The sequence below is a fragment of the Lutra lutra genome, chromosome 11, assembly GCF_902655055.1.
Source record: "Lutra lutra chromosome 11, mLutLut1.2, whole genome shotgun sequence".
Taxonomy (NCBI): domain Eukaryota; kingdom Metazoa; phylum Chordata; class Mammalia; order Carnivora; family Mustelidae; genus Lutra; species Lutra lutra.
Window position 1 is genome coordinate 96521456 of NC_062288.1, and position 25637 is coordinate 96547092.

Below are 25637 nucleotides of genomic sequence, written 5' to 3' on the forward strand. Positions count from 1 at the left end.
ACCTTCCAGAAATTGGTTGCTTTTCTGTTCATAGAATTGCTGCTATTCTCTTCTTTGATCTCCTGTTGAGTTTGTAGGTGTTCAGAATGGTTTGATAACTATCTAGCTGAACTCCTGGGACCTGATGATATTTAGGTCTCCTACTCCTCTGTTATCTGGTTCCTCCCCTGTAGGTCTTTTTTTAAAGAAAAAAATTACTTACTTATTTATTTTAGAGTGAGAGAGAGCATGATAGGGGGGATTAGAGGGAGAGAGAATCCTCAAACAGATTCCCCACTAAGCCAGATGCAGGGCTCCATCCCAGCACCCTGAGATCATGACCTGAGCCAAAATCAAGTCAACCACTTAACCAACTGAGCCATCTGGAGATCCTGGTTTTCATAGGTCTTCTTATGTGTCTCTGATTACACAGTTGACCCTTAAACAATATGGAGTTTGAACTGCATGGGTCCACTAATTTGTGACTTCTTACAGTACAGAACTGTAAGTGAATTTTCTCTTCCTTATGATTTTCTTAATAGCATTTTTTCTCTACTTTATTGTAAGAATATAGTATGTAGGACATATATGAAACATGTTAATCAACTGTTTATGTTCTCAGTAAGGCTTCTGGCCAACAGTTAGCTATTAGTAGTTAAGTTTTGGGGAAGTCATAAGTTACAGAACGATTTTTTACTATGCAGTGTGTAGGTTCCCCAACCCTCACATTTCAAATGTCCACTATACTTCTTGGCAGGTCTAGGCATTCCAGTCAGCTACCCCTTTATCCAGTTTGCTTTCCCTGTAGCATTTGCATGGGTCAGCATTACAGTCTATTCATTTGTTTTCTATTTATTGAGTGAGAATACATATACCATGAAGGCAGGGTTTTGACTGTTTTCTTCTGCTGTACCTTAAGTTCATAAAACAGGACCGGTATATTGTAGTTGTTCAATAAATATTTTGGGTAAGTGCTTGAATAAATGAATAGAATAGTTACAATGTCTCCACTGAGGGACATGTCAGGTTTATTTAATCAATATTCTACTAAATGAATATTTGAGATGTTCCTGGGTTTTCAGTATTTCATAGACAATATATTGATAAGCACCCTAGATTACTCTAGTGGAGACAGTGTTCTCTTCCTTTACATCCACTCCTCCTTCTCTTGGTGACTAGCCTTATGACTACTCAGTTAACCAAGCATATACCATGTAAGCCAAATTTCTTACAGAATGTAAAGTCCACCTTTTGCTCTGATGCCATGCCATATCACTTCATTGTAAATTAATCAGCATAATCCCATTTGACTATTGGCTCAGCGTTGTACAAATGACTAAATTTAGTTAAAGACACACAATATGATGACTGCCAGAGGCATCTGGGAAAAAAAGCTTTCCAAAAATGTTGGGAGCAACTTTGTTTATCTCTTTCCCTGGATACAGACAAGGGAGAGTAGGGCCCTGAGGGCTTTTTGATCATAAGGCTTCATCCCTAAGATAAAGTGACAGAAATGACAGTAATGCACAGGGCAGAGCCAGGAGTAAATTGGGTCCTTGACATTTTTGCATTGCTGAATCACAACATTCCTGAAGCCTACCCCATTTCTAAGCTTCCATAAATGCAAGACCTAATGAGCTGGATATTCTATTCCTTGCAAACAAATGACTTCTAAATGCTACACTACCATGTATACTTTGTTTTGTTTTTATATGCATGTTTTAATAGGATAGAGTTTGAGAATTGAATTTGCTGGGTCAAAGAGTGTACAGGTTTTACATTTTAATATACATTTACAAATTACAAAGGGTTAGATTTTAAAAAGACAAGAGACAGAAAGTGACAAGAGAGGCTGAAAAGGGACAATAGAATGGTATCAAGAAATAGGATTTGTTTATTTGGGCCGGCCCTGATCTCTCACCTTTTATCTATCTCACTTAGCCTGCCAGGGTCTCTGAATCTGCCCTCTACTTGGGCTGAGGTTGGTAGGTGTATATCGATGGTGGGGATGGAGTGGACTTATAGAAAGCATTGAAATGGAAATAAGACAGGACAGCTTAGTTATGATCAAATAGTTAAGAGCCTCAAATGCAAGGAAAAGGAATTTGGGCTCCATCCTGGTGCCACTGACAAGGCAATATTAAGGGCTCAGGACTGCTCCCTATGAACGTGCCATCCAGAGGTACAGAGGAATAGAAATTTGGTAGTGAGGTGTGTACCTTCCCGTACTTTCCTCTTCCAAGATACCCAGTATGGACTGCATGACTGTGTCCCCCCACCAAATGCATGTGCTCAAACCCTAATCCACAGTGGGATGGTATTATGGGGCAGGGCCTTTGCAAGCTTTAGATGAGGTCATAAAGGTGGAGCCCCTGTGATGGGATTAGTGTCCTTCTAAGGAGAGACTAGAGCCCTCTTTCTGCCCTGTGAGGACCCCAGTGAGAAAGCCACCATCTATATGCCAGAAGTGGGCCCCCACTATTTCAATGGCACCTTGATCTTGGACTTCCCAGCCTCCAGAACCATGAGAAATTAGTTTGTGGTTTAAGCCACCTAGTCTATGGCATTTTTGTTGTAACTGTCTAAACTGACTAAGATAATATCCCTCCTTCACCTTATTAAGGAGGTTGGGAACATTTCTCCCTTTCAAACCTCCTCCACCTGCTCCAGTGTTTCCATGCTCAGATCCCATGATATCTTTTTCCTGGATCCATACCGCATATGCACAGGAATCCTGTGCTAGGACTTGTACTCCTAGCCAACTCTGTAGCCAAATCTTCTATGAACTTGGCGTAATAGATCTATTTCCTGCAAACATACATGCATTTGCACTTCCTTTTTCTTAGAGTTCAAAACACTACATTATTTGGCCTGAGATTTAGGGGACTGGTGGTGGAGGAGGGGAGCAGATTGCTTGCTGACGTCATGGCTGCTATAGCAATAAAACCCCATTAGGAAAAAAGAAAGATCTTAGAGAACTGGAACACATAGGTCAGTAAAACCTTGAAGAATTCAGGAAATTGGTGATTTGTAAAAATTTCTCCACCTGGTGGTTTCCCTCATCTAGTCTCACAGAGTTTCAGATAGATTAGAGCACAGAAGGAGACCGTGGTATCACAGTAGTGGCAATGCATCGGCAATCAGGATAGCTGGAGCTTGGTCTCTGCCTGACTATGAGCTTGCCAAAGGACTTTGGGCAGTTGAATTTCACTTTCTGCACCTTGGTGTCATTCTCTGTTCAAAATGTGACAGTAACAATGACCTCTAGGCTTAGGGGACCACACAAAGCCTAGCAGATAGTAGGTGATTAATAAATTCATTTTGAGCAGGCAGAATGAACCACAATGTATCCCTTCCAATTCATTCCTCCTATAATTGTTCAATTCTATGCCCGCCTACTTACACAGCAGCCACTTTGAAGAGAAAGTTCATAAATACAAAGTAAGGACAGTTCATGGACACAGGATGTTGAGCAAAATGTTTTTATTTAGATACTGTTTTCAGGCACGGTTGGAAGTTGAAATTGACCAAGAGGATAGTACGTAGAGTAATACACATGCTTACATGCTTAGTTGGCAGAAATGGTTTGCTGAATCCAGCGTACGTAGTTACAGACCTTGGTGTAGACACCAGGTTTGCCTTTCTGAGCGCAGCCAATACCCCAGGAGACAATGCCCTGGAGCTCTCTGTTGCAGACCACAGGGCCACCAGAGTCACCCTGTCCAAGAAGGAAGAGACAGTAAGAACTCCCAACTATGCCAAGATGGGAGCAAGACTCAGCATTGTTTCTCCATTACCCTGGGTCTGTTTTCCCAGGTTGCTGATCTCTAGGAAGCACCTTCCCTTCCCCTGGAAATCCAATTCTTAATCTCTGATGGTATACTTCTCCTATCTCCTCCCTCCTTCTAGCTCCTGCTCTTTACTTAGTCTCAGGCACACAGGGCCAAAAGAGGAAAGATTTATGAGTGCAATGCTACTCAAGTAACCCTATTTTTTTTTTTCAGAAAGCTTTCTTCTACAATATCACTCCTGAATAGGGCACCTGGATGTCCTGTTTCCACACCATCTTCTGTGTATCTTTTTACCCTTATCCCTAGCTCTTAATATATCAAAAAGAAAATTTATTACTGATCACAAATCTATCCATAGTCCCTTATAATCCATCACAGAGATAGCTTTTCAGCCTGTGTTTTGGGAAAGGGAATTATTGTGGAAGTGCATGTAGAAAAAGAAACTAACCTGACAAGAATCCTTTCCGCCCTGCAGGTAACCCAAACAGATCATATTGCTGGTGATTTTGCCAGGGTAGGCATTGCGGCAAGTGCTGTCAGAGAGGATGGGAGCTTGAAGACACTGCAGGACATCAGGATACTTTTCTGTGGGGCAGGAGAGTAAAAATGGAAGAATATCACCTATAGGATTCCTGGAGATTTCTTTCCCTATCTCCCTTTACCTTCCCTACTCTCTCAGATTGCCAGTATCTTCTATTTTAGAAGAACAGCTGTTATCTGGAATGACTTCCAAACAGTTCTAATCAACAAGTTGTTCTCTCTGACGTTAGCATCAGTGACTACAGATCTCAAATCTAGAGACTCTTTCTCAAGCAGGTCTCTACTTTAGGCTGTACCAAATCCCTCTCTTCTGCTTACCTCCTCAGTTTCTACTTCTTTGCAAATCACTAATCACACTTCAATTGAATATCTGCCGTCTTTATCATGGCTCATTTTTGTTGTGTTTTCCAGCAAAGGCATCTTCCTAAGATTCCATATATCTACAAACTATCCTCTGGAAAACTTGTCTTGAGTGACAATTTCGACTAACTGAACCTCTACATGTCCTTCACTTCTAGGATTTCCAGACTTGGTGCTTTTGTTCCAGGTGACACTTACGCCCAGTACTCAGGGTGTTCCCCCAGCCAGAGATGAGGCACTGGGTACCAGCAGCTGCACAGGATTTTGGCAGAGAGATAGAAGACACTCGAGAATTGAGGGTGGCGGGAGAGCTCAGTTTAATTAGCATGATGTCATTATCGACAGTGTTTTGGTTGTATCTGGGGTGGCGGATGACCTTGGCTGAATTGATGAATTGCTCACCACCCTCAGAGACTGCGATGTTGTGTTCTCCCAGACGCACCTGGATTCGACTGGATCAAAGGATGCAAAGCCTTTAAGGACCAAGTTGAGCTTTTCCTTTTTCCCAGTTCACCCCAGTCATGAGCATCAGCATGAACACCATCCCCCGCAAGCATTTCCACACATAGAAAATTGTGCACTTAAGAATGCCCTATCAGACGTGGTACAGGTGACAGTAACTTTTAGGTGGGTGTTCCTACCTGTATAGACTCACAGCCCACCGTCTTGTTAGAAGGTTAGTTCCCATGACTAGTGATGCCAATAAAACGATGTTAGGTGAAGCAGGAATTGGTGACAACTGCTCAGCACCTGCCACTTCTCCTCTGGTTCAGATTATGTATTATTCATGGGAGATGTGGCAGGAATCAGAAACATGACAGAAATTTAAGGGGGCAGAATGAACTATGTTTATTTTCAATATTGTACTGGAGGCTTCATGTGGATTATTTCCTCCATATTGAGCTATAATGATTAAGAGTATTTATTGATTCATGCTCTTGAGCTAGTTCTTAGTATTCTTCATCGCTCACTAGTTCCCCCTTCCCCATGTCTTCAGTACCATCATTTGGAAGGACATCAGGGAACTCTAAGTTTACCTTTCCATGTAAAATTCCCTCCATGCATCATTCAGTGCCTGGGGGGAATGATTAGCCTCCTAGAACTGAACGCTCCCCCTCAAGCATAACTGTGTAGTTTGCCCTGATGTTCTTTGGCTTTGCTGGGGCATGAGTTGTTCTGAGAGAACAGGGAGGTGAGGATTGGTTACTTACGACTTGTAGCAGTGAGCTGCGGACACCACCCACTGGGAATTGATGAGGGAGCCGCCACAGAAGTGATAGCCCAAGTTCAGGAACACCTGGTAGGGAACAGAATTCTTCTGACAGGTGTAGCCCCCAACGATCTTGTCATCATCATCAATGGGGAAAGCAACTGACAAGGAAAAGTTGGAAACAATCTGTTAAACAGATCCATCTTGGAATTTCTACTTACCGCTAAGTTTTTGGAGATTAGCTATAAAAGAGAAGATAATGTTTTCCTGTCACACATAGTCAGGAAATGGTGATAACATAAATACTATATGATATTTTCCAAAATCTTATTATGCAATACCCTTAACACATACCCTACTTATACTATTATAACTATCTAATTTTTTTAATTTATGTTTTAAATTTGATAAATATACTGTTTTTACATATGCAACACGCACACACACACACACACACACACACACACCTTCCTCAGAGACTCTTTATGTAAAAAATGCCCTGAACATTACTATCTAAGTGAAGAATACTTTTTGTACAAAACTTTCCTCAGCAGAAATGCAAATAGGTGTTCAATAATGTTTTGCAGTAACCATACTTAAGTTTATTTATAATAGTTGGTATAGGGTAGATATTCCCATGAAGTAACAGAAAGGAAGGTTTTAGAAGACTCCTAAGAATGTTTCAGCCTGGAAGGAATTGGGAGTTTTGTACTCTTGTTCCCCCAGTTTCTATTTGGGTTCTTGTCTAAAATTTTCATGACATAATTTCATGGAACATTTTATGGTTTACCTTTCCAGCCTTTCCCCTTATGTCAATTACCTTTCTAACATTTTAAAATCTATTCACATTCTAAAATCTGCCCACCACTTTATTAAGATTTCTGTGGCTCCCAAAGTCAATGATTGTATTATACATACCCTATTGTTCAAGTATTTTAAAGTAATTTTGGGAAAGATATTTCCACATGTATAGACTAATGTGTTGAATTTATACTCATCCAATTCAGGAAAGTTTTATTGTAAGATTTGTATAAAATTTGGTAGTATTGAAAAGCCAGAAATAGACATTTTTCTTTCTTCTGATGATTAAATGATATGTTATTTTTCACCAGAGAGATTTCATTAGCGAGGATGTTGTAAAACCCAGCCCCTAGTTTTTATTCATAAGAAATGAAGTACCTTCACTTGTCAAGATCCCTGTGAAGATGTCTATTGGTGTAGAGGAGACTCTGGCTTTGACCTTCATAGCCTCTTCAATGAGCCCAAGACTAGTCACTAGTCCCAATTTTATCTCCCAATGATTAACTTCAAATGCTCAGAAAGGTCAAAACAACATTTCCTTAATGTGGAAATATCTTTTCCATTTCTCTCTTTCTCCATAGATTTTACCTTGAAGTTCAGGGCAATTTCTGTCTCTTTATACTTTCTGTGCTAAGTACTCTTGCTCAATATCATCTTTCCCCTACTAGGGAGATTAAATTATGTATAGACATTATAGAACTCTAGTCCCTCCCTTTATGGTGGTTTTGGTTACCCTTGGTTAACCAGAGTCAGGAAGCAGATGATCCATTTTCTGATGTATCCTCTGAAGGTCATTAGTAACCTAACACTAGGTCACAATGCCTATGTCATTTACCCCACCTCTCCTTATCATGTAGGCATTTTATCATCTCACATCATCAGAAGAAAATTGAGTACAGTACATTAAGATATTTTGAGAGAGAGAGAGACAGAAGAGCATAATCACATAACTTTTATTATACCATATTGTTATAATTTTCTATGATATATTAAATTTGTTGTTAATCCCTTACTGTTCCCAATTTGTAAATTAAACTTTATCATGGGTATGTATATGTGGGGAGAGAAAACATAGTATAATAGGGTTCAGTATAATCTGTGGCTTCAGGCATCTAGTGGGGGTGGATATAGCTGCCACAGAAAAAAGGGGACTACTATATACACTGTCATTTCAATATTTTAAGCTTCCTAAGTACAGAGACTCTATTCCACATTCATTGTTGTCTTCCAGAGTACAAACTGCAAGCAAATACATCAAGGACATACACAGAATCATTTATTATTATAGACTCACTAGCAGCTCCCAGCAGGGCAAGGAAGATGAAGGTCTTCATGGTTGCTCCCTGGAATTTGATTGAGGAGTGGGATGAACGTCTCTCATCCACAGCTATTTATACCTCCAGGTCTGACATCGACACCCATGGCCATGGGTGCCAGAAAACTGATTTTATTGGAAATTCATTAATCCGAATTTATAATTCAATTTTGTGCCAAATTAAAGATAATTCAGTATCATATTTAAACATTATCTCTTGTCTACTTTTCCAGAAGGTTATGGGAATGGAAGTAACAAACCCATCTGGTATGTTGTGCTCCCCATAATAGAGAAGTAAGTTGGAGCAAGGTCATGGAATGAGGCTATGGGTGTCCTTGATCCCAGGCAAAGGTCTTAGGTATTTGGTTGTCTCAACTGTGAACTTTTATCTTGAGGACCATCTTGAACACTACTCCCTTGATGTTTAATTAACATTAGCTCTTTCACAATTATATAATTTTTCTGTGGTATCTCTGGTCTTGGATATCCATGTTAACTTTTCATTATTAATAGGGACACCTCGTTTCCTTGAGAAAAGAAAAATTGTTCTGAATTGAAGCTATGATTGGTCCAGATGGACGAGTAAAAGAATCACATTTACTGGAACTTACTATATATTTTACATATATAAAAACGTTGCATATATTAATTTAGTAATTCTCATTACAACCCTAGAAGATACCTATTACTATCCCCACTTTACATATGGAAAACTGAGGCACAAAAATTGCAGGAACTTGACCAAAACCACATAGCAAGTATACAGTGGGGTCAGGATTCCAACCCAGGAAATCTGGCTTTGGAGTCTCTGTGCTTAACTGCTGTACAGCACTTCATTAAGTTTGCCACATTCGGGACAGCATGATAATGCAGAAATTTTGGCCAATGATAAGAGAATTCATATTTATGGAGTGCTTCTTATGTGTCAGGCATTGTGAATGGGATTTATATACATCAATTCATTCAATCCTTACCAACTGCTTTATAAGTGTTCTAATTTTTACCATTTTATAGATGGGGAGGATGAAGCTTAGAGAAATTACATGTTTTGCTCAAAGTTTTATACACTTTAGTGATTAACACAGGGTTCAAAGTCAAGCAGCTTCATTTGTGAGGCCGTGGCCTCCACTGTAATGCCATAAACATAATAAACATAATAAACAATCTAACTCTACCAAATTAAAATGACTCTAGGGACCAAATAAAATTCTTGGAAAAATCTAAGAAATGTGTTCCTGGAGCAGGAGTTGTCATAATTAATGAGGCATGGCAGAAACTTCCAGAATAAGTGAATCTCAGGAAGAACTAACCTCTAGCTACATATAACCAGATTCTCCTCCTACACATCATAATGACCTACCAGGATGTTACATCTGTTTTAGCAAATCCTCCCTCCTGAGTAGTTTGTTTCCTTTACATTTGAAATGTTGCTGGTAAAAAGATGACTAACTAGAAAACAGGATTGCCATTTGGGACCAGGTAAGTCTATGTTGTGGGGAACTGCCCTGCACTCTATAGGATATTTATCAGCATCTCTTGCCTTAGTTACAAGTACCACTAGCCCCTCCTTCCAGTTGTGATAACCAAAATGTCTCCAGACATTGCTAAATGTTCCCTCAGGGTCAAAATCATCCCCAGCTGGGAACAACTAATTTAAGGAAAATAGATGGGCAAAGTAGCTTCTAAGACCATAGCCATTAGAAAGTGCCTTGAACATTAGGACAAAGTAGGCACTCATTAACTACTGCATGAACGGCACATAAGGCAGGGTGTTGCCACTGATCCCTAAATACCAGGGAAACTATGGAAAGGGCCAGGCTCACAATGAAGAAGGGAGAGCCTTCTCATCTTGTCCAATTATCTTCCATTTTGACACCTCCATGATGAAGTGTTAGAAGATGTATAATCCTGTATCAACCCTGGAACTTCCACTGAACCTCATCAGAGACCTTAGCCCATATGGAAAACACAATGTCTTAGAGCAGTTTCCACAATAATTGGCTCGTGTGTTGCTACGTTTCAGGGAGTTCTCTCTGGTGCATTGGGCTTTATCACTTGGACCCTTCTTCCTGGAAGGAAAATTCTTCAGTCACCCAAAGCAAGAGCAGGGATGTGAGGGAAAACAGCATGTGATCGTTTCTGGGCTTCAGTTATTCCCAAATAACTCCCACATGTTGTATGGAAACCACTGAACACAATCCCTGTAATGTAAATGACGTTTTGAGTTTTAAATGAACTTTTTTCCTGAACCTCTTCTCAAGAAAAGATGTTGATATGTCATGGGTTGGTGAATTTTTGTCTAATGTATGTTAAAAGGAACCTATGCTATTTGATAATACAGCTCTTTAAATAATAATGGTTGTTTGTGTGCTGCCTGATACCAGGTTGAAGATTGGTCATTTTAGTATATGTTTCCAAAGAAAACATATGATGAAGATGGTTGCAGATGCACATTGCCTAATGCATGATTAGTACATATTAGGCAGAGGGCTGGCTGGACAAAATGAGAATGGAAAACCTCAAGGATCACTGATGGTGGTGGCTGTGCCGGCTGCTGGGGATAGAAGGATTTTGGAGCTGAGCAGATCTGGAGATTAAAGAAAAAAGAAAAGCACAGCAAGTGGAAAAGACTAGGAGAATGCTCAGTGCTGGAGGCCAGGAGAATACGGGTCTGCATGAGGTATCTCTGTACATAAGCATCATGTCGTCATTTACATGGGTGAACAAGCCTGAAGATAACCCTTGCACCATTGTGTGTGAGCTCAGACCTACAAGATATATTTTGCTTCTGAGATACTGTGAGTCATTCTGTGAAGTTGGGGCCTGGAGAATTGGGTTGAAATTTCCCAGATTCAAGAGACATACATGCACTTTATGTGTGCAAAACTTCTATCTTCAATAACATCGATGAATTCTTATTTACAGTCAACAATAGATATGCCACAGTGTGTGTGTGGGGAGATCTCCTTCCTCAGTCACATTCATGAAAAGAGCCACATGCTATGTGTGGGAATGCCCACATTCCTTTGGCCCTGCAGGACGTGTTGGTACCTATACTTTTTTTCCTAACTTCAAACACATGGTGTCCCAGAGGCATGTGTTTGTATTTAATGAATCTGTATTTGTCACCTCTTTTTCCCATGGACATAGCTTAGTGGCCTTGAAGGACTATTTAAACTTGTGCCTGAATGGGGGGATGGCTGCACTCCAGCAAATATATTGACATTTATATTGGCAAAAGCAAGGGTGTCTGGCCTCTGAAAGCAATTTTATGATCTTTTCCTTAATGGATCTTTTCTTTTCTTTTTTTTTTTTAACATAGTAATACATTTTATTTTCTTTAATTTTTTTCATTGATTTTTAAATTTCTTTTCAGTGTAACAGTATTCATTGTTTTTATACCACACCCAGTGCTCCATGCAATCCGTGCCCTCTCCAATACCCACCACCTGGTTCCCCCAACCTCCTACCCCCCGCCCCTTCAAAACCCTCAGGTTGTTTTTCAGAGTCCATAGTCTCTCATGGTTCATCTCCCTTTCCAATTTCCCTCAACTCCCTTCTCCTCTCCATCTCCCAATGTCCTCCATGTTATTTGTCATGCTCCACAAATAAGTGAAACCATATGATAATTGACTCTCTCTGCTTGACTTATTTCACTCAGCATAATCTCTTCCAGTCCCATCCATGTTGCTACAAAAGTTGGGTATTCATCCTTTCTGATGGAGGCATAATACTCCATAGTGTATATGGACCACATCTTCCTTATCCATTCATCCGTTGAAGGGCATCTTGGTTCTTTCCACAGTTTGGTGACCGTGGCTATTGGTGCTATAAGCATTGGGGTACAGATGGCCCTTCTTTCACTACATCTGCATCTTTGGGGTAAATACCCAGTAATGCAATTGCAGGGTCATAGAGAAGCTCTATTTTTAATTTCTTGAGGAATCTCCACACTGTTCTCCAAAGTGGCTGCACCAACTTGCATTCCCACCAACAATGTAAGAGGGTTCCCCTTTCTCCACATCCCCTCCAACACATGTTGTTTCCTGTCTTGCTAATGTTGGCCATTCTAACTGGTGTAAGGTGATATCTCAATGTGGTGTTAATTTGAATCTCCCTGATGGCTAGTGATGATGAACATTTTTTCATGTGTCTGATAGCCATTTGTATGTCTTCATTGGAGAAGTGTCTGTTCATATCTTCTGCCCATTTGTTGATATGATTATCAGTTTTGTGTGTGTTGAGTTTGAGGAGTTCTTTATAGATCCTGGATATCAACCTTTTGTCTGTACTGTCATTTGCAAATATCTTCTCCCATTCCGTGGGTTGCCTCTTTGTTTTGTTGACTGTTTCCTTTGCTGTGCAGAAGCTTTTGATCTTGATGAAGTCCCAAAAGTTCATTTTCGCTTTTGTTTCCTTTGCCTTTGGAGACATATCTTGAAAGAAGTTGTTGTGGCTGATATCAAAGAGGTTACTGCCTACGTTGTCCTCTAGGATTCCGATGGATTCCTGTCTCACGTTGAGGTCTTTTATCCATTTCGAGTTTATCTTTGTGTACAGTGTAAGAGAATGGTCAAGTTTCATTCTTCTACATATAGCTGTCCAATTTTCCCAGCACCATTTATTGAAGAGACTTTTTTCCACTGTATATTTTTTCCTGCTTTGTTGAAGAATATTTGACCATAGAGTTGAGGGTCCATATCTGGACTCTCTAATCTGTTCCACTGGTCAATGTTTCTGTTTTTATGCCAGTACCATGCTGTCTTGGTGATCACAGCTTTGTAGTAAAGCTTGAAATCAGGTAACGTGATGCCGCCAGTTTTATTTTTGTTTTTCAACATTTCCTTAGCGATTTGGGGTCCCTTCTGATTCCATACAAATTTTAGGATTATTTGCTCCAGCTCTTTGAAAAATACTGGTGGAATTTTGATCGGAATGGCATCAAAAGTACAGATTGCTCTAGGCAGTATAGACATTTTAACAATGTTTATTCTTCCTATCCAAGAGCATGGAATAGACCTCATAGATATATACAGAACATTCCACCCTAAAACAACAGAATACTCATTCTTCTCAAGTACACATGGAACCTTCTCCAGAATAGACCACATACTGGGTCACAAATCAGGACTCAACCGATACCAAAAGAGCGAGATTATTCCGTGCATATTCTCAGATCACAATGCTTTGAAACTGGAGCTCAATCACAAGGAAAAGTTTGGAAGGAACTCAAACACCTGAAGCTAAAGACCGCCTTGCTTAAGAATGCTTGGATCAACCAGGACATCAAAGAAGAACTTAAACAATTAATGGAAACCAATGAGAATGAAGACACTTCAGTCCAAAACCTATGGGATACAGCAAAGGTGGTCCTAAGGGGGAAATACATAGCCATCCAAGCCTCCCTCAAAAAAAATGAAAAATCCAGAATACACCAGCTGTCTCTACACCTTAAAGAACTGGAGAATCAACAACAAATCAAACCAACTCCACACATAAGAAGGGAAATAATCAAGATTAGAGCAGAGATCAATGAGGTAGAAACTAGAGATACAGTAGAACTTATCAATGAAACTAGAAGCTGGTTTTTTAAAAAGAATCAATAAGATCGATAAACCATTGGCCACACTAATCCAAAAGAAAAGAGAGAAAGCTCAAATTAATAAAATTATGAATGAAAAGGGAGAGATCACAACTAAAACCAAGGAAGTAGAAACAATCATCAGAAGTTATCAACAGTTATATGCCAATAAGCTAAGCAACCTAGATGAAATGGATGCATTCCTGGAAAACTATAAACTCCCAAAATTGAACCAGGAAGAAATTGACAACCTGAATATACCGATATCTAGTAACAAGATTGAAGCAGTGATCAAAAACCTCCCAAAAAACAAGAGCCCAGGACCTGACGGATTCCCTGGGAAATTCTACCAAACTTTCAAAGAAGAAATAATACCTATTCTCCTGAAGCTGTTTCCAAAAATTGAAGCAGAAGAAAAACTTCCAGACTCTTCCTATGAAGCCAGCATTACCCTGATCCCCAAACCAGGCAAAGACCCCACCAAAAAGGAGAAATTCAGACCAATATCCCTGATGAATATGGATGCTAAGATTTTCAACAAGATCCTAGCAAACAGGATCCAACAGCACATTAAAAAGATTATCCACCATGACCAGGTAGGATTCATCCCTGGGTTACAAGGATGGTTCAACATTCGCAAATCAATCAATGTGATAGAACAAATCAATAAGAGAAGAGAGAAGAACCACATGGTCCTCTCAATTGATGCAGAAAAAGCATTTGACAAAATCCAGCATCCATTCCTGATTAAAACGCTTCAAAGTATAGGGATAGAGGGAACATTCCTGAACTTCATAAAATATATCTATGAAAGACCCACAGCAAATATCATCCTCAATGGGAAAAAGCTTGCAGCCTTCCCGCTGAGATCAGGAACATGACAAGGATGCCCACTCTTACCACTCTTGTTCAACATAGTATTAGAAGTCCTAGCAACAGCAATCAGACAACAAAGAGAAATAAAAGGTATCCAAATTGGCAATGAAGAAGTCAAAGTCTCTCTCTTTGCAGATGACATGATTCTTTATATAGAAAACCCAAAATACTCCACCCCCAAACTACTAGAACTCAGGCAGCAATTCAGTAACATGGCAGGATACAAAGTCAATCTACAGAAATCAGTGGCTTTCTTATACACTAACACTGAAAATACAGAAAGGGAAATTAGAGAATCCATTCCATTTACTATAGCACCAAGAACCATAAGATACCTGCGAATAAACCTAACCAAAGAGGTAAAGGATCTGTACTCAAGGAACCACAGAACACTCATGAAAGAAATTGAAGAAGAAATAATGGATCTTTTCTTTAATGGAGTCTGTTTTTCTTTTTCCTTACTTCTTCCAGCCACTTTCCTGGCTAATACAATGTGAGTGCCTGAGGCCATTACTGGCTCTTTACCATTCCAAGGGGAAGGGAATTTTTTTTTTTTTAAAGATTTTATTTAGTTATTTGACAAACAGAGATCACAAGCAGGCAGAGAGGCAAGCAGAGAGAGAGAGGAAGGGAAGCAGGCTCCCCGCTGAGCAGAGAGCCCGATGTGGGGCTTGATCCCAGGACCCTGAGACCACAACCCGAGCCGAAGGCAGAGGCTTAACCCACTGAGCCACCCAGGCGCCCCGGGAAGGGAAATTTTTAAAGAAGGATTCCTCTCCCCAGAAAGAGATAGACTAAGTTACTGAAAAACTGGAATAAGCAATCAGGGCAACAAGACTATAAAAAGGAACAAGTTACAGAGCATGTGCTTGTGTCATAAGCTTGATGTTAACCTGGCAGTCTATGCGAAGCTGAATTTCTAATCATTACCATTAGGCAGAAAATCAGTGGCGGCAAAGAGAATGGAATTTCTTGGTAAAGTGAACCCTGGAACCAGACAGGTTTCCTTGAGAACACTGCTCAAGGATGCAATTGGCTTGAGGAGATTTCTATTCTAGCTCCAAGGGATTCTCTCCAGAAAATTGCAGGCAAGGCTCAGCAAGTTTTTTTTTTTTTTTTTTTTTTTTTTTTTTTTTTGTAAAGAGCCCAACAGTAAATGGTTTAGGGACTACAGGCAATGCATTCTTTGCCACGACTGCCCTGAATTTGCCGCATGAAAGCAGGGCGTGCATGGGTGGGGGCAGCTAAGTTCCAGGAAACCTATTTGCTAAAACATGCTGCAGTCCAATTTGTCCCTGGGTTGTGGTTTGTTGACCCTGCTCTAGAATGTAAGGAAGGAACCATTTATTTTTTTTAAAGATTTTATTTATTTATTTGACAGAGAGAGAGTGATCACAAGTAGGCAGAGAGGCAGCAGAAAGAGGGAAGCAGGCTCCCCGCTGAGCAGAAAGCCCAATGTGGGGCTCAGTCCCGGGACCTGAGATCATGACCTGAGCCGAAGGCAGAGGCTTAACCCACGGAGCCACCCAGGTGCCCCAAGAAAGGAAGCATTTAAATGTCCTATATCTTGACTTAAAATTGAATGGTGGTTCAGTTTCAATGATCAGGTGGCTTGAAATAAAACTAGTAATCTTAAGAGAACTAGCTCATGCGGCCTTTACTTCAAGAAAAGCTTTAAGGAGAAAGTAAGAAGTGGGAGACTGGGGATTTAGGGCTGGGATATCAGAGTGACACTGAACAAGGCAGAACAAAGAAGAGAGTCATGGAGGCAGAAACTTGTACCGAAGTATGAGACACAATAAAATTCTGGGAAAGAACGTTTCGATCTTGCCACCAGAGTTCTGGCTTTCATTCTGTTGTTAGCTTCTATTTTGGGTGTCTTTGCATATTAATATCCTCATGTATAAAATGAACACCCACAGAAAACCATGAGGAAATAAGAGAAGTTAACACAACCTTTGATTCACATAGAAGAGTTTTGTTGAAGTGTTAACACAACTAAATTATGTCGCTGTCAGAATTAGCTTCGTGCTGCTCTCTTTCCCTTTGCAGCCAGATCCCAACAGAGTCAGTGGAGCAGCACACCTTATAAAAGAAAAATTAAGTTGTATCACAGAAGCAGACAGGTGTGTATACCAGCCAAGTTATGGGTCTTTCTTCAGTCTCTTCACTGCATGGTATGGGCCCTTGTGGCCTTTCCCATTCATTCCCACCTCCTTGCCAACCATACTGTACATTCCAGTCCCGAGCCCTTCAGAAGACTCATATTCCCACTTGTGTCCTGATATCTTTCCCCCATCAGTTGGTTTACAATGATTTAAGATTGTCTTTCTCTTTTGTTAGTATACTGTCCATGCCAAAGTGTTAGTCCAGCCCTCACTAATGCCCACCATGTTCTGAACCATCTCCCTGCTACTGTGTGGGGTCATTTGCCTCCATCCTCCTTCCCCTACCAGTGCCCCCGCCTCCCTGACTTTGTGCTAGGCTGGTCTAGGCTTGTAGTAGCTCTGCTGTTTTCTCAACCTATTTCAATCTATTTCACATTATTTGCTCTTTTCATTATCCCTTAAGTTATTGGAATAAAGAAAACACACACACACACACACACACAAAATGATCACAAAACTGTCATGTGACAAGAGAAAGACCAAGAAAATTTTCTCTCAACTCCCATATATTCCTATTATATCAAGAAGGATTTGTGGAGTGGAATAATTTTAAGAACCATTTGCATGAAAGAAAGGAAGAGAGAGTGCTTGCTTCAACAGCACATATACTAAAATTGGAACGATACAGAGGTTATTAGCATGGCCCCTGTACAAGGATGAGAAACCATCACTGCAATCAAGATAATCAACATAGCATAATAAAAAAAAAAAGATAGTCAAAAGAAAGAAGAAGAAGAAGGGGAGAGAGAGAAGTTTCTAGATCTGAGGTCTGGCAGTGGTTTTATCAAAAATAAGATTTTTTATATAAAGCAATATTCCTAGATGATTTGTGCTAGGTGAACAGGGAGGAGCACTTTGGTTCCCTCAAGAAGCTAACAGCACAGGGAAGGGTGTGACTTGGGTAGAATATTTGGCTAGCCCTTGTGGGAGTCTGTATATTTTCAGCCCATCGACAGACCTTACCAAGCCCCAAGAAGGCTCAAATGCATGTAGTCTCTTCAATGCTAATTTTCCTACTACAACAAGAGAGTCCAAAACTGACATGTCTTGGGGCTCCTATCCAGGTCTGAAGCCAAGAATCCAGAGCAGACAAAGCTGAGTGGGGTTGGATGAAAGACAATAACAGGAGCACTTCTGTTAAACACACTCTGCCTCCAGATCTCGATTCTCTAGGTTCTGGTTTATGTACACTGCCCTGATGCAGTTACTAACTGTTACTAACATCAGTGGCACTAACTGTGCCACTTTCCTTAAAATGTCCCAATTTAAAAATGTCCCAATTTAAAAAAAAAAGGTCCCAGGTTGGTCAATAAATTAGGCAGTTACCTGGTTACATAGCAAGGTCTCATGTGACAAACAGAGCAAGAATTTGAGTCTGTGCTTGACTGCGAGTGTCCCTTCCAGACTCTCAGTCATTCTTTTCCATTCCCCACCTTGTTCCAGGTAAGATAGAAACCTACATACTTGCTGCAGGGCTTCTGACATACCCAGAAGACCCAGAACCTGGAAATTTAGTCTCTAACACTGTCTTCCTTCAATACTGAAGAGAAAAAAAAAAAAAAAAAGCACAGCTAACCAGCAACCTCTAGGAACATGGAAAAGATGATGGCCTTCATGGTGGTTCTCCAAATGCACTTGTTGTGATGGGAAGAATGAGGGGATCATCCCCTCTACACCTCAAACCAACCAATCTTATTTCTAGTCCAAGGTCTCTGGGCAATGGGTGGAATGTGATAGGAGATACACAGATATTGATCTGGAAGGGCCTCCATTTCTCAAGCATGGAAAATGGTGTTCCTAGGGTTAATCATAAATATGAGCAAAAAGGGGAGTATGGAATTTCCAAAGTAGATTCCATATGGCTAAGAATCACTCATGGTCTTCTTGATTTAAAAAGGGTTTTCCCCAGTAATGACACAAAGAGTACTATACAATGGAACTGCACCAATTGAAGAATAAAATACATCTAAGAGAAACAATTTATATGTTTTCTTCTCTATATATACATTCCACATCTTTGATGTTTTATAAACTAATTTCTTATGATTCACAATCTATCTTTCTAATACCAGCTTCCTTCCTGGGCTTCTCTGAGTTCCAACTGCTACCTGAACATATCTGCTCAAGTGTCCTGAAGCAGCTCAGGCCAGCTTATCTAGAGCTGAGTCCATCATACCTTTTTTCATTTTTTAATCTTTGCTTTATTTTTTAAAATTTAAGATCAATTAATTAACACAGAGTGTATTATTAGTTTCAGAGATACAGTTTAATGATTCATCAGTGGCATATAATACTCAGTGCTCATTATGTCGAGTGCCCTCCTTAATGTCCATCACCCAGCTACCCCATTCCCCTACCCACCTCCCCTCCAGCAACCCTCAGTTTGTTTCTAGAGTTAAGAGTCTCTTATGGTTTGTCTTCCTGATGTTGTCTTACTTTATTTTTTGTTCCCTTCCCCTATGTTCATCTGTTTTGTTTCTTAAATTCCACATTTGAGTGAGATCATATGGTATTTGTCTTTGTCTGACTGACTTATTTTACTTAGAATAATACCTTCTATTTCCATCCATGTCATTGCAAATGGTAAGATTTCATTCCTTTTGATGGAAGTAATGTTCCATTGTGTGTATATGTGTGTGTGTATATGCATATATATATATATATATATATATAATGTATGCATATATGCATATGTATTGTATATACCTATATATGTATATATAGACATGGTATGTATGTATCTATACACCACACCTTCTTTATGCATTCATCTGTCAATGGACATCTGGGCTCTTTCCATATTTTGGCTACTGTGGACACTGCTGCTATAAACACTGGGGTGCACATCATAGCTTCTTCCTATTTTTCCCAAATCGGTGCAATGGAACTTCATCTACATGGTTAATCAAACTTGAAACATGGAAGTCACTCTTAACTTCTCCATCCACCTTACTCACTACCTATATTCAAATGTCCAGTCTTAAAATCTGTGCCCATCTGATTCCTAGGCATGGCATTGAAACCTGTGTGCCTGGATACTCCATGCTGATCATGCCTCTGTGCCTTCCCCATACTCTCACCTGCTAACGTCCCAATCATTCTCCTGATTTCTGATCAGGGAGAATACTGAAACTTGATTTCACTCTCCAGCTCCAGTCAGGCCTTCTTGAGTTTTCTTGTTGGCCTTTATGTATCTTTTATTACACTTACTTCCAATTATATATTAATTGTGTGAGTATCTGTGTAGTGTTGATTGTTCCAGGTAATTTAAAATTCCTGAGGGCACAGCTAATGTCTGATTTGCTTACTCTTCTGCCTCAAAGCCAACACATATCTGACACATAATAATTGTTCAGTATACAAATCAAAACCACAATGAGATACCACCTCACACCAGCCAGAATGGCTAAAATTAATAAGTCAGGAAATGACAAATGCTGGTGAGGATGTGGACAAAGTGGAACCCTCCTACACTGTTGGTGGGAATGCAAGCTGGTGCAACCACTCTGGAAAACAGCATGGAGGTTCCTCAAAAAGTTGAAAGTAGAGCTATCCTATGACCCAGCAATTGCACTACTGGGTATTTACCCTAAAGATTACAAATGTAGTGATCCTAAGGGGCACATGCACCCAAATGTTTATAGCAGCAATGTCCGCAATAGCCAAACTATGGAAAGAACCTAGATGTTCATCAACAGATGAATGGATAAAGAAGATGTGGTAATTATATACAATGGAATACAATGCAGCCATTAAAAGAAATGAAATCTTGCCATTTGCAATGACGAGGATGGAACTAGAGAGTATTATGCTTAGCAAAATAAGTCAATCAGAGAAAGAAAACTATCATATGATCTCCCTGATATGAGGAAGTTGAGATGCAACGTGGGGGGTTTGGGGGGCAGGAAAATAATAAATGAAACAAAATGGGATCAGGAGGGAGAAAAACCATAAGAGATTCTTAATCTCACAAAACAAACTGAGGGTTGCTGGGGGGGAGGTGGTTAAGGAGAGGGTGGTGGGGTTATGGACATTGGGGAAGGTATGTGCTATGGTGAGTGCTGCGAAGTGTGTAAACCTGGTGATTCACAGACCTGTACCCCTGGGGCTAATAATACCTTATATGTTAATAAAAAAATAAAAAAAATTAAATAATAATTGTTCAGTAAGTAATTGCTGAAGGGGGTTACCTCTTCCACTTCTTTGCTAGTGAACTCTGATTAACCCATTAAAATTTACCTTGGGCATCATCTCTCCTTAGAATTAACCTCTGACATTTATCTGTGCCCATCCCTAACTCCACCATATGCACCCTCTGATTTGTTAGGTAGCTCTCTGTTACCTTTCTGAAACCTTTTTAAAGCTCTGTATATATTGCTATTAAGACTTCTAAATTCTCTTGCAAGTTTTTATTTTCTTGTCTGTTCCTTCAGCTAGATTATGAGCTCCCAAAGCAAATATTTTATATTTAAATTCTTTAAGTCTATAGCTCTGTCTCTGGCATACAGTAAATGCTCAAGTTCCTCTTTGCCCCATCAGACATTTGGGCCCCATCTACAACATCTCACAAATGGTCTTCTGGCCTTTATTGCAGAAAGGAGATCACAGTACCTTCTCAACCATCCAGTTGGAAAGTTTGTCCTTGTGTTGAGCCAGAAAACTGTTTAAAGCTTTCAACCATTTGTTCTTAGTCTTGTCCCTTGGTGATACAGGATCAGGAGAGTCATAATTAAGAGGTAAGTGGTCAGAGGTCAGAGGCAGCAGAAAATTATAGGTTCTAGAATAGTGAACAGGAGAAGCAAGAAAAGCCAAGCTTCCAGGCCAACAGAGTCTCCACTGTCCCTTTATGTAGCAAGAACAAATCTCAAAAGGCAACCCCAAAAGTTGCCTCATGTTACTTGAAAAATAACATCCCAATATAGGAGTTGAAGCTAGATGCTAGCCTCTTCTTAGATGATGTAATATAACTAGTTCTTAGGAAAAAAGAAACTGGTACAGGACTAGGTTGCTTAAAGATTTGGCTTAAACTCCCCTCCTTCAAAATGTTTTCTCCATCCATGAAAATCCCCCAATGATAAACATTTTTCTACACATCCTTCCAGTGCTGATGAGTACAGCTTGTACCCTATTATTTTATGATCAGTAATATTTTTAGTTGCATCATCTCAATATTGGCTGTCTTACCATCTAGAATATTCACACACAAAAAACCAAAGATATATACCCTATGGTTTCTATTTTTTATTATTTTATTTCCCCTGTCCACACAGAACCCATTGCAATCAGGGCTCTTCTTTAGGGTCATAGTCAATGGCTGTTCGGTGACCAGAACATAACAGGAGGTCAGTGCTTGAGGCGAGCAGGCTGGTCTAGGCCACTGAAGCTCCAGCAGGCTGAGAATGTTATCCATATGGGCTGGCCATGAGCCATATCGCGTATCAGAAACTGAACTGAGCTGAGGGGAATTCCGACATGGAGAGGACTCCCAGGCACAGGGTGTCAGATCCCGAGCAGGGCGAGGCGGGTGTGTGCAAAGGAGAGAAAGTTGCCATTGCGGTGGACAGTTGGGCACATGTGAGGACATGGATCAAATATGTATATCCATGAAGGACAACAGGACCCAGGTTTCTTAGCATTGGATAAGGGAGTTGCAAATATGGAAAGGGAGAATGCTAGAACCCTAGGATGAACCTTATCATATTGCAACTGGAACTGAAATTAGTGGTATAAACTTGTGGTTTTTCTCAGTATGTGTAGATAGATACAGAATTAAAGATACATGCTAAGATATATGCATTTATGTGGTAACATACACAAACGTGTATTCCCCAGGCTCCATCCATGGATGACCTGTGAGTGGTAGCATCCCCAAAACCCAGATCTAGTACCCATCTCTCATTTTCTAGAGACCATTAACCACTAAAAGGAACCAGGGCTCTTTGGAGAAATAGCTGATATCACGATGGGGAGGGAAAGCACAAGACAAGCCTAGAATATATTCTTGTGCTATATTGTAAGGAAATACTCAAATACTCACCCTTATGGGGGCCCGAAAACAAGGATGGTTTAAGAACAGAAACGATTTTTTGACTTCTGAATCTCCTTTGAATGATGCTTGATACACGCTGGAAAATTATTATACCTATCTTTTGTTTTTTTGAGTACTTTTCCAAGTATTTATTAGTTATTTCTTCTTCTTTTTTTTATGTCATGTTAGTCACCATATGGTACATCATTAGTTTTTGATGTAGTGTTCCATGACTCATTGTTTGCGTAGAACCCTCAGTGCTCCATGCAATCTGTGCCCTCCTCAATACCCATCACAGGGCTCACCCATGCCCCCAGCCCCCTCCCCTCTGAAACCGTCAGTATGTTTCCTGGAGTCCATAGTCTCTCATGGTTCATCTCCCACTCTGATTCTCCCCTTTCATTTTTCCCTTCCTTCTTCTAATGTCCTCCATGTTATTCCCTATGTTCCACAAATAAGTGAAACCATATGATAATTGACTTTCTCTGTTTGACTTACCTATCCTTTAAAATACAAATTGGTACCAAAAGCTTCTTCATGCCAAGCAAATTAATTCTTTATCGTTCCCATTTCTGTCTCAAATCCTGATACCAAGCCCTCAATTTCCATAAGCCACCAGTACAAATACACCAGGTGCTGACCATACCACATTTGGAAACAGTTTTTTAATGGTTAGACTCATGTGTGGTCTCTTACTATTTTCTACTGTGTTCATATATTCCTTCATTCGACAAGTATGCATTAAGTACCTACAAAGTATTATGTAAGTATTGTTAAGGCAGCGGGGACGGGGAGACAGGAATGTCCTAGCCCAGCAATCCAGTAAACATCTGGGTAGAAACTTACCCCAAAAAGCTCATGCTGTTTTAGAGTTAAACAGAGGGCTGGAGATCAGTATTTCAGAATCTCCCTTGGTCCAGGTTTTGGGGATGAGGAAATGAGAAGGTGAGTAGATTAAATGATTTAGCCAAATAAAAACCAATTATATTTTAACCTCCCTAAAACATACACTAAAACTCTCCAAACTAGATGTTATCTAAAAACATATCCTATCGGTCCTATGAGTCTAGAAGCATTTCGAGGATAAGAACCTCGCCTTACTCACAAATGCTTGTTGAACAAACTAGCATAGCCCTTGTTCTCTAAGCTCCCCTCCAAGCCCTCCAGAGGGTGGAAGGCCGAGGACACAGAGGAGGTTAATGAGCTCCTCTAACCTCTAGGAGGAGCTGTGACTTCACTGAAATCCCTGAGGCAGAACTGGGAAAAGAAGAGAGGGGAATAGGGGGAAGGGGCGGGATCAAGAAGGAAGAGAATGCTCAGGCGTCAGGGTTTGCTCCTGGGTCAGCTTGGGAGATGGTATGTGGACAGTCTGGACACTAAAATCCAGTCTATGTTGTGCTTCTTCAGCCTCTTTGGCAATGTCTGCTGTCCCTACGGCTCATGACCCGTAGGACCTTTTGTTACTCTCCTGTGCTTCCTCTGTGTGTGTCTTTTCCATGTCCAAGCTCAGCACCCCAGATAGGGGAGATACTCTCTGGGGGAATCAGTTGCAGCAGATTTCTCTTGTAACCTCGTCAGCACCCACTGAGGGTGCTTCCTACCCAGTTAGCATTAATTCCTGTGTCTTAAAGTGATGCCCAACTGGCACCAGGGAAAGGCTCTGAAAGCCAAGCAAGGTGGCCTCTCTGCGTTAAGTCAGGATGAGGCTTGAGTGGGATCGTCCTGGCTCCATGAGAGGCAACGTGGGGGGACATCTGCCCAAAGGGAAGGAATGTGTATCTGAGTGGAGGAGGCACTGTCAAGTTGAAACAGAAAGGAAAGAATTATTCATGCAGGTGGGGGAGGAAGCTACTAGCCCCCCCCCAAAAAAAAAAAAAGTGTCTGAGAAACCTCCTTGAGGCAGCTTGGGGATGGACCTATTCCTCTCAAGCTGCCCCTATACATTCAGTCCTGCCACTCCAGGACTCAAATCCGGCTCTGGTGATACTTGTGTCGGGTGTAAGGGGGAAGAGGGAATGTGAGCTCTAGAAGAATTAACAGGGGCAGTGGCCTCACCAGCAAACCCTCTGTCAGGGCATGAGGACAAGAATCTAATCCGAGAGATACTGAGCCCCTTCAGGTTAAGCGCGTCATGGGCTGCAGGCTCCTCTGCTGGGTGGTCCTCTGTCTCCGGTGGGCAGGTGAGTCCTGGGAACAGGTGGGATATCTCTGTCTGCAGACTTCTAGCTTTTTTCATGGAATGGCTTCCTAAGACTCTCTAAATTTGGTTTCTTGCTCCCACAGTCTCCATGGGCACTGGAGTTACCCAGACACCAAAACATCTGGTAACCGGGACAGGAAGGAATGTGACCCTGAAGTGCAAACAACATCTGGGACATAATGCTATGTACTGGTATAAGCAGAGTGTTCAGAAGCCGCCAAAGCTCATGCTTGCCTACAATTACAAGGATCTCCTTCAAAATGAAACTGCCTCCAGTCGGTTCTTACCTGATCGCCCAAACAACACCCAGCTGGACCTTCACATAGACGCCCTGGAGCCTGAGGACTCTGCCCTGTATCTCTGTGCCAGCAGCAAGGACACAGCCCCGCACCTTCAACTTCTCCCTGTGCACAAACTTCCGGGCTCCAAACCAGGAAGCCGTGGGGGCCACCAACACTCAGCTCAGCATTTCCTGGAGGACCCCAGAGATCCCAGAGCCTCCTGCTGCCTGTAGGTTCAGTGGATGCTGAGTCCACGGCACAGACTCCCACAGCCTGGACCCTGGCCCTGCCTCGCTCCAGACTGCCTGAGCTGAACACAGGCCAGAGAGGGTCCAGCATCATGCATCTGAGCAGTGTCCAGTCAGCACGTGGCCCTGGGGAGTCTTCCATGGGCTACTATTCACTCTGGCCACAGCACAGCTGACCCATCCCCTGCCCACAGGTACCTTCCTCTGGCTTTTCCATCCACACATGTGAGACCCTGGATCTCAGCCCCAGCTCCAAATC

The 25637-nt window shown here is 41.1% G+C and overlaps 1 protein-coding gene, 1 non-coding gene and 1 gene segment (V, D, J or C); 2 read left to right on the forward strand and 1 right to left on the reverse strand.

Moving 5' to 3' along the window:
• Positions 1 to 3456: 3456 nt before the first annotated feature.
• On the reverse strand, positions 3457 to 8125 carry LOC125080798 (serine protease 1). The gene is made up of 5 exons (XM_047694903.1): positions 7976 to 8125; positions 5882 to 6041; positions 4869 to 5122; positions 4219 to 4355; positions 3457 to 3697 (listed from the first exon to the last, which is right to left on the reverse strand). Exons 1-5 carry the CDS (start codon positions 8013 to 8015, stop codon positions 3548 to 3550), a joined length of 741 nt encoding a protein of 246 aa, XP_047550859.1. The 5' UTR covers positions 8016 to 8125; the 3' UTR covers positions 3457 to 3547.
• Positions 8126 to 17205: 9080 nt separating this feature from the next.
• LOC125081518 (U6 spliceosomal RNA) lies at positions 17206 to 17313 on the forward strand. Its single transcript, XR_007121720.1, has one exon. It is a non-coding gene; the product is annotated as a U6 spliceosomal RNA (small nuclear RNA).
• A 7467-nt stretch (positions 17314 to 24780) lies between these two features.
• LOC125080535 (T cell receptor beta variable 4-2-like) lies at positions 24781 to 25363 on the forward strand. The segment is given in 2 exon segments: positions 24781 to 24829; positions 24933 to 25363. Coding segments are annotated over 2 exon segments (480 nt in total).
• Positions 25364 to 25637: the final 274 nt, after the last annotated feature.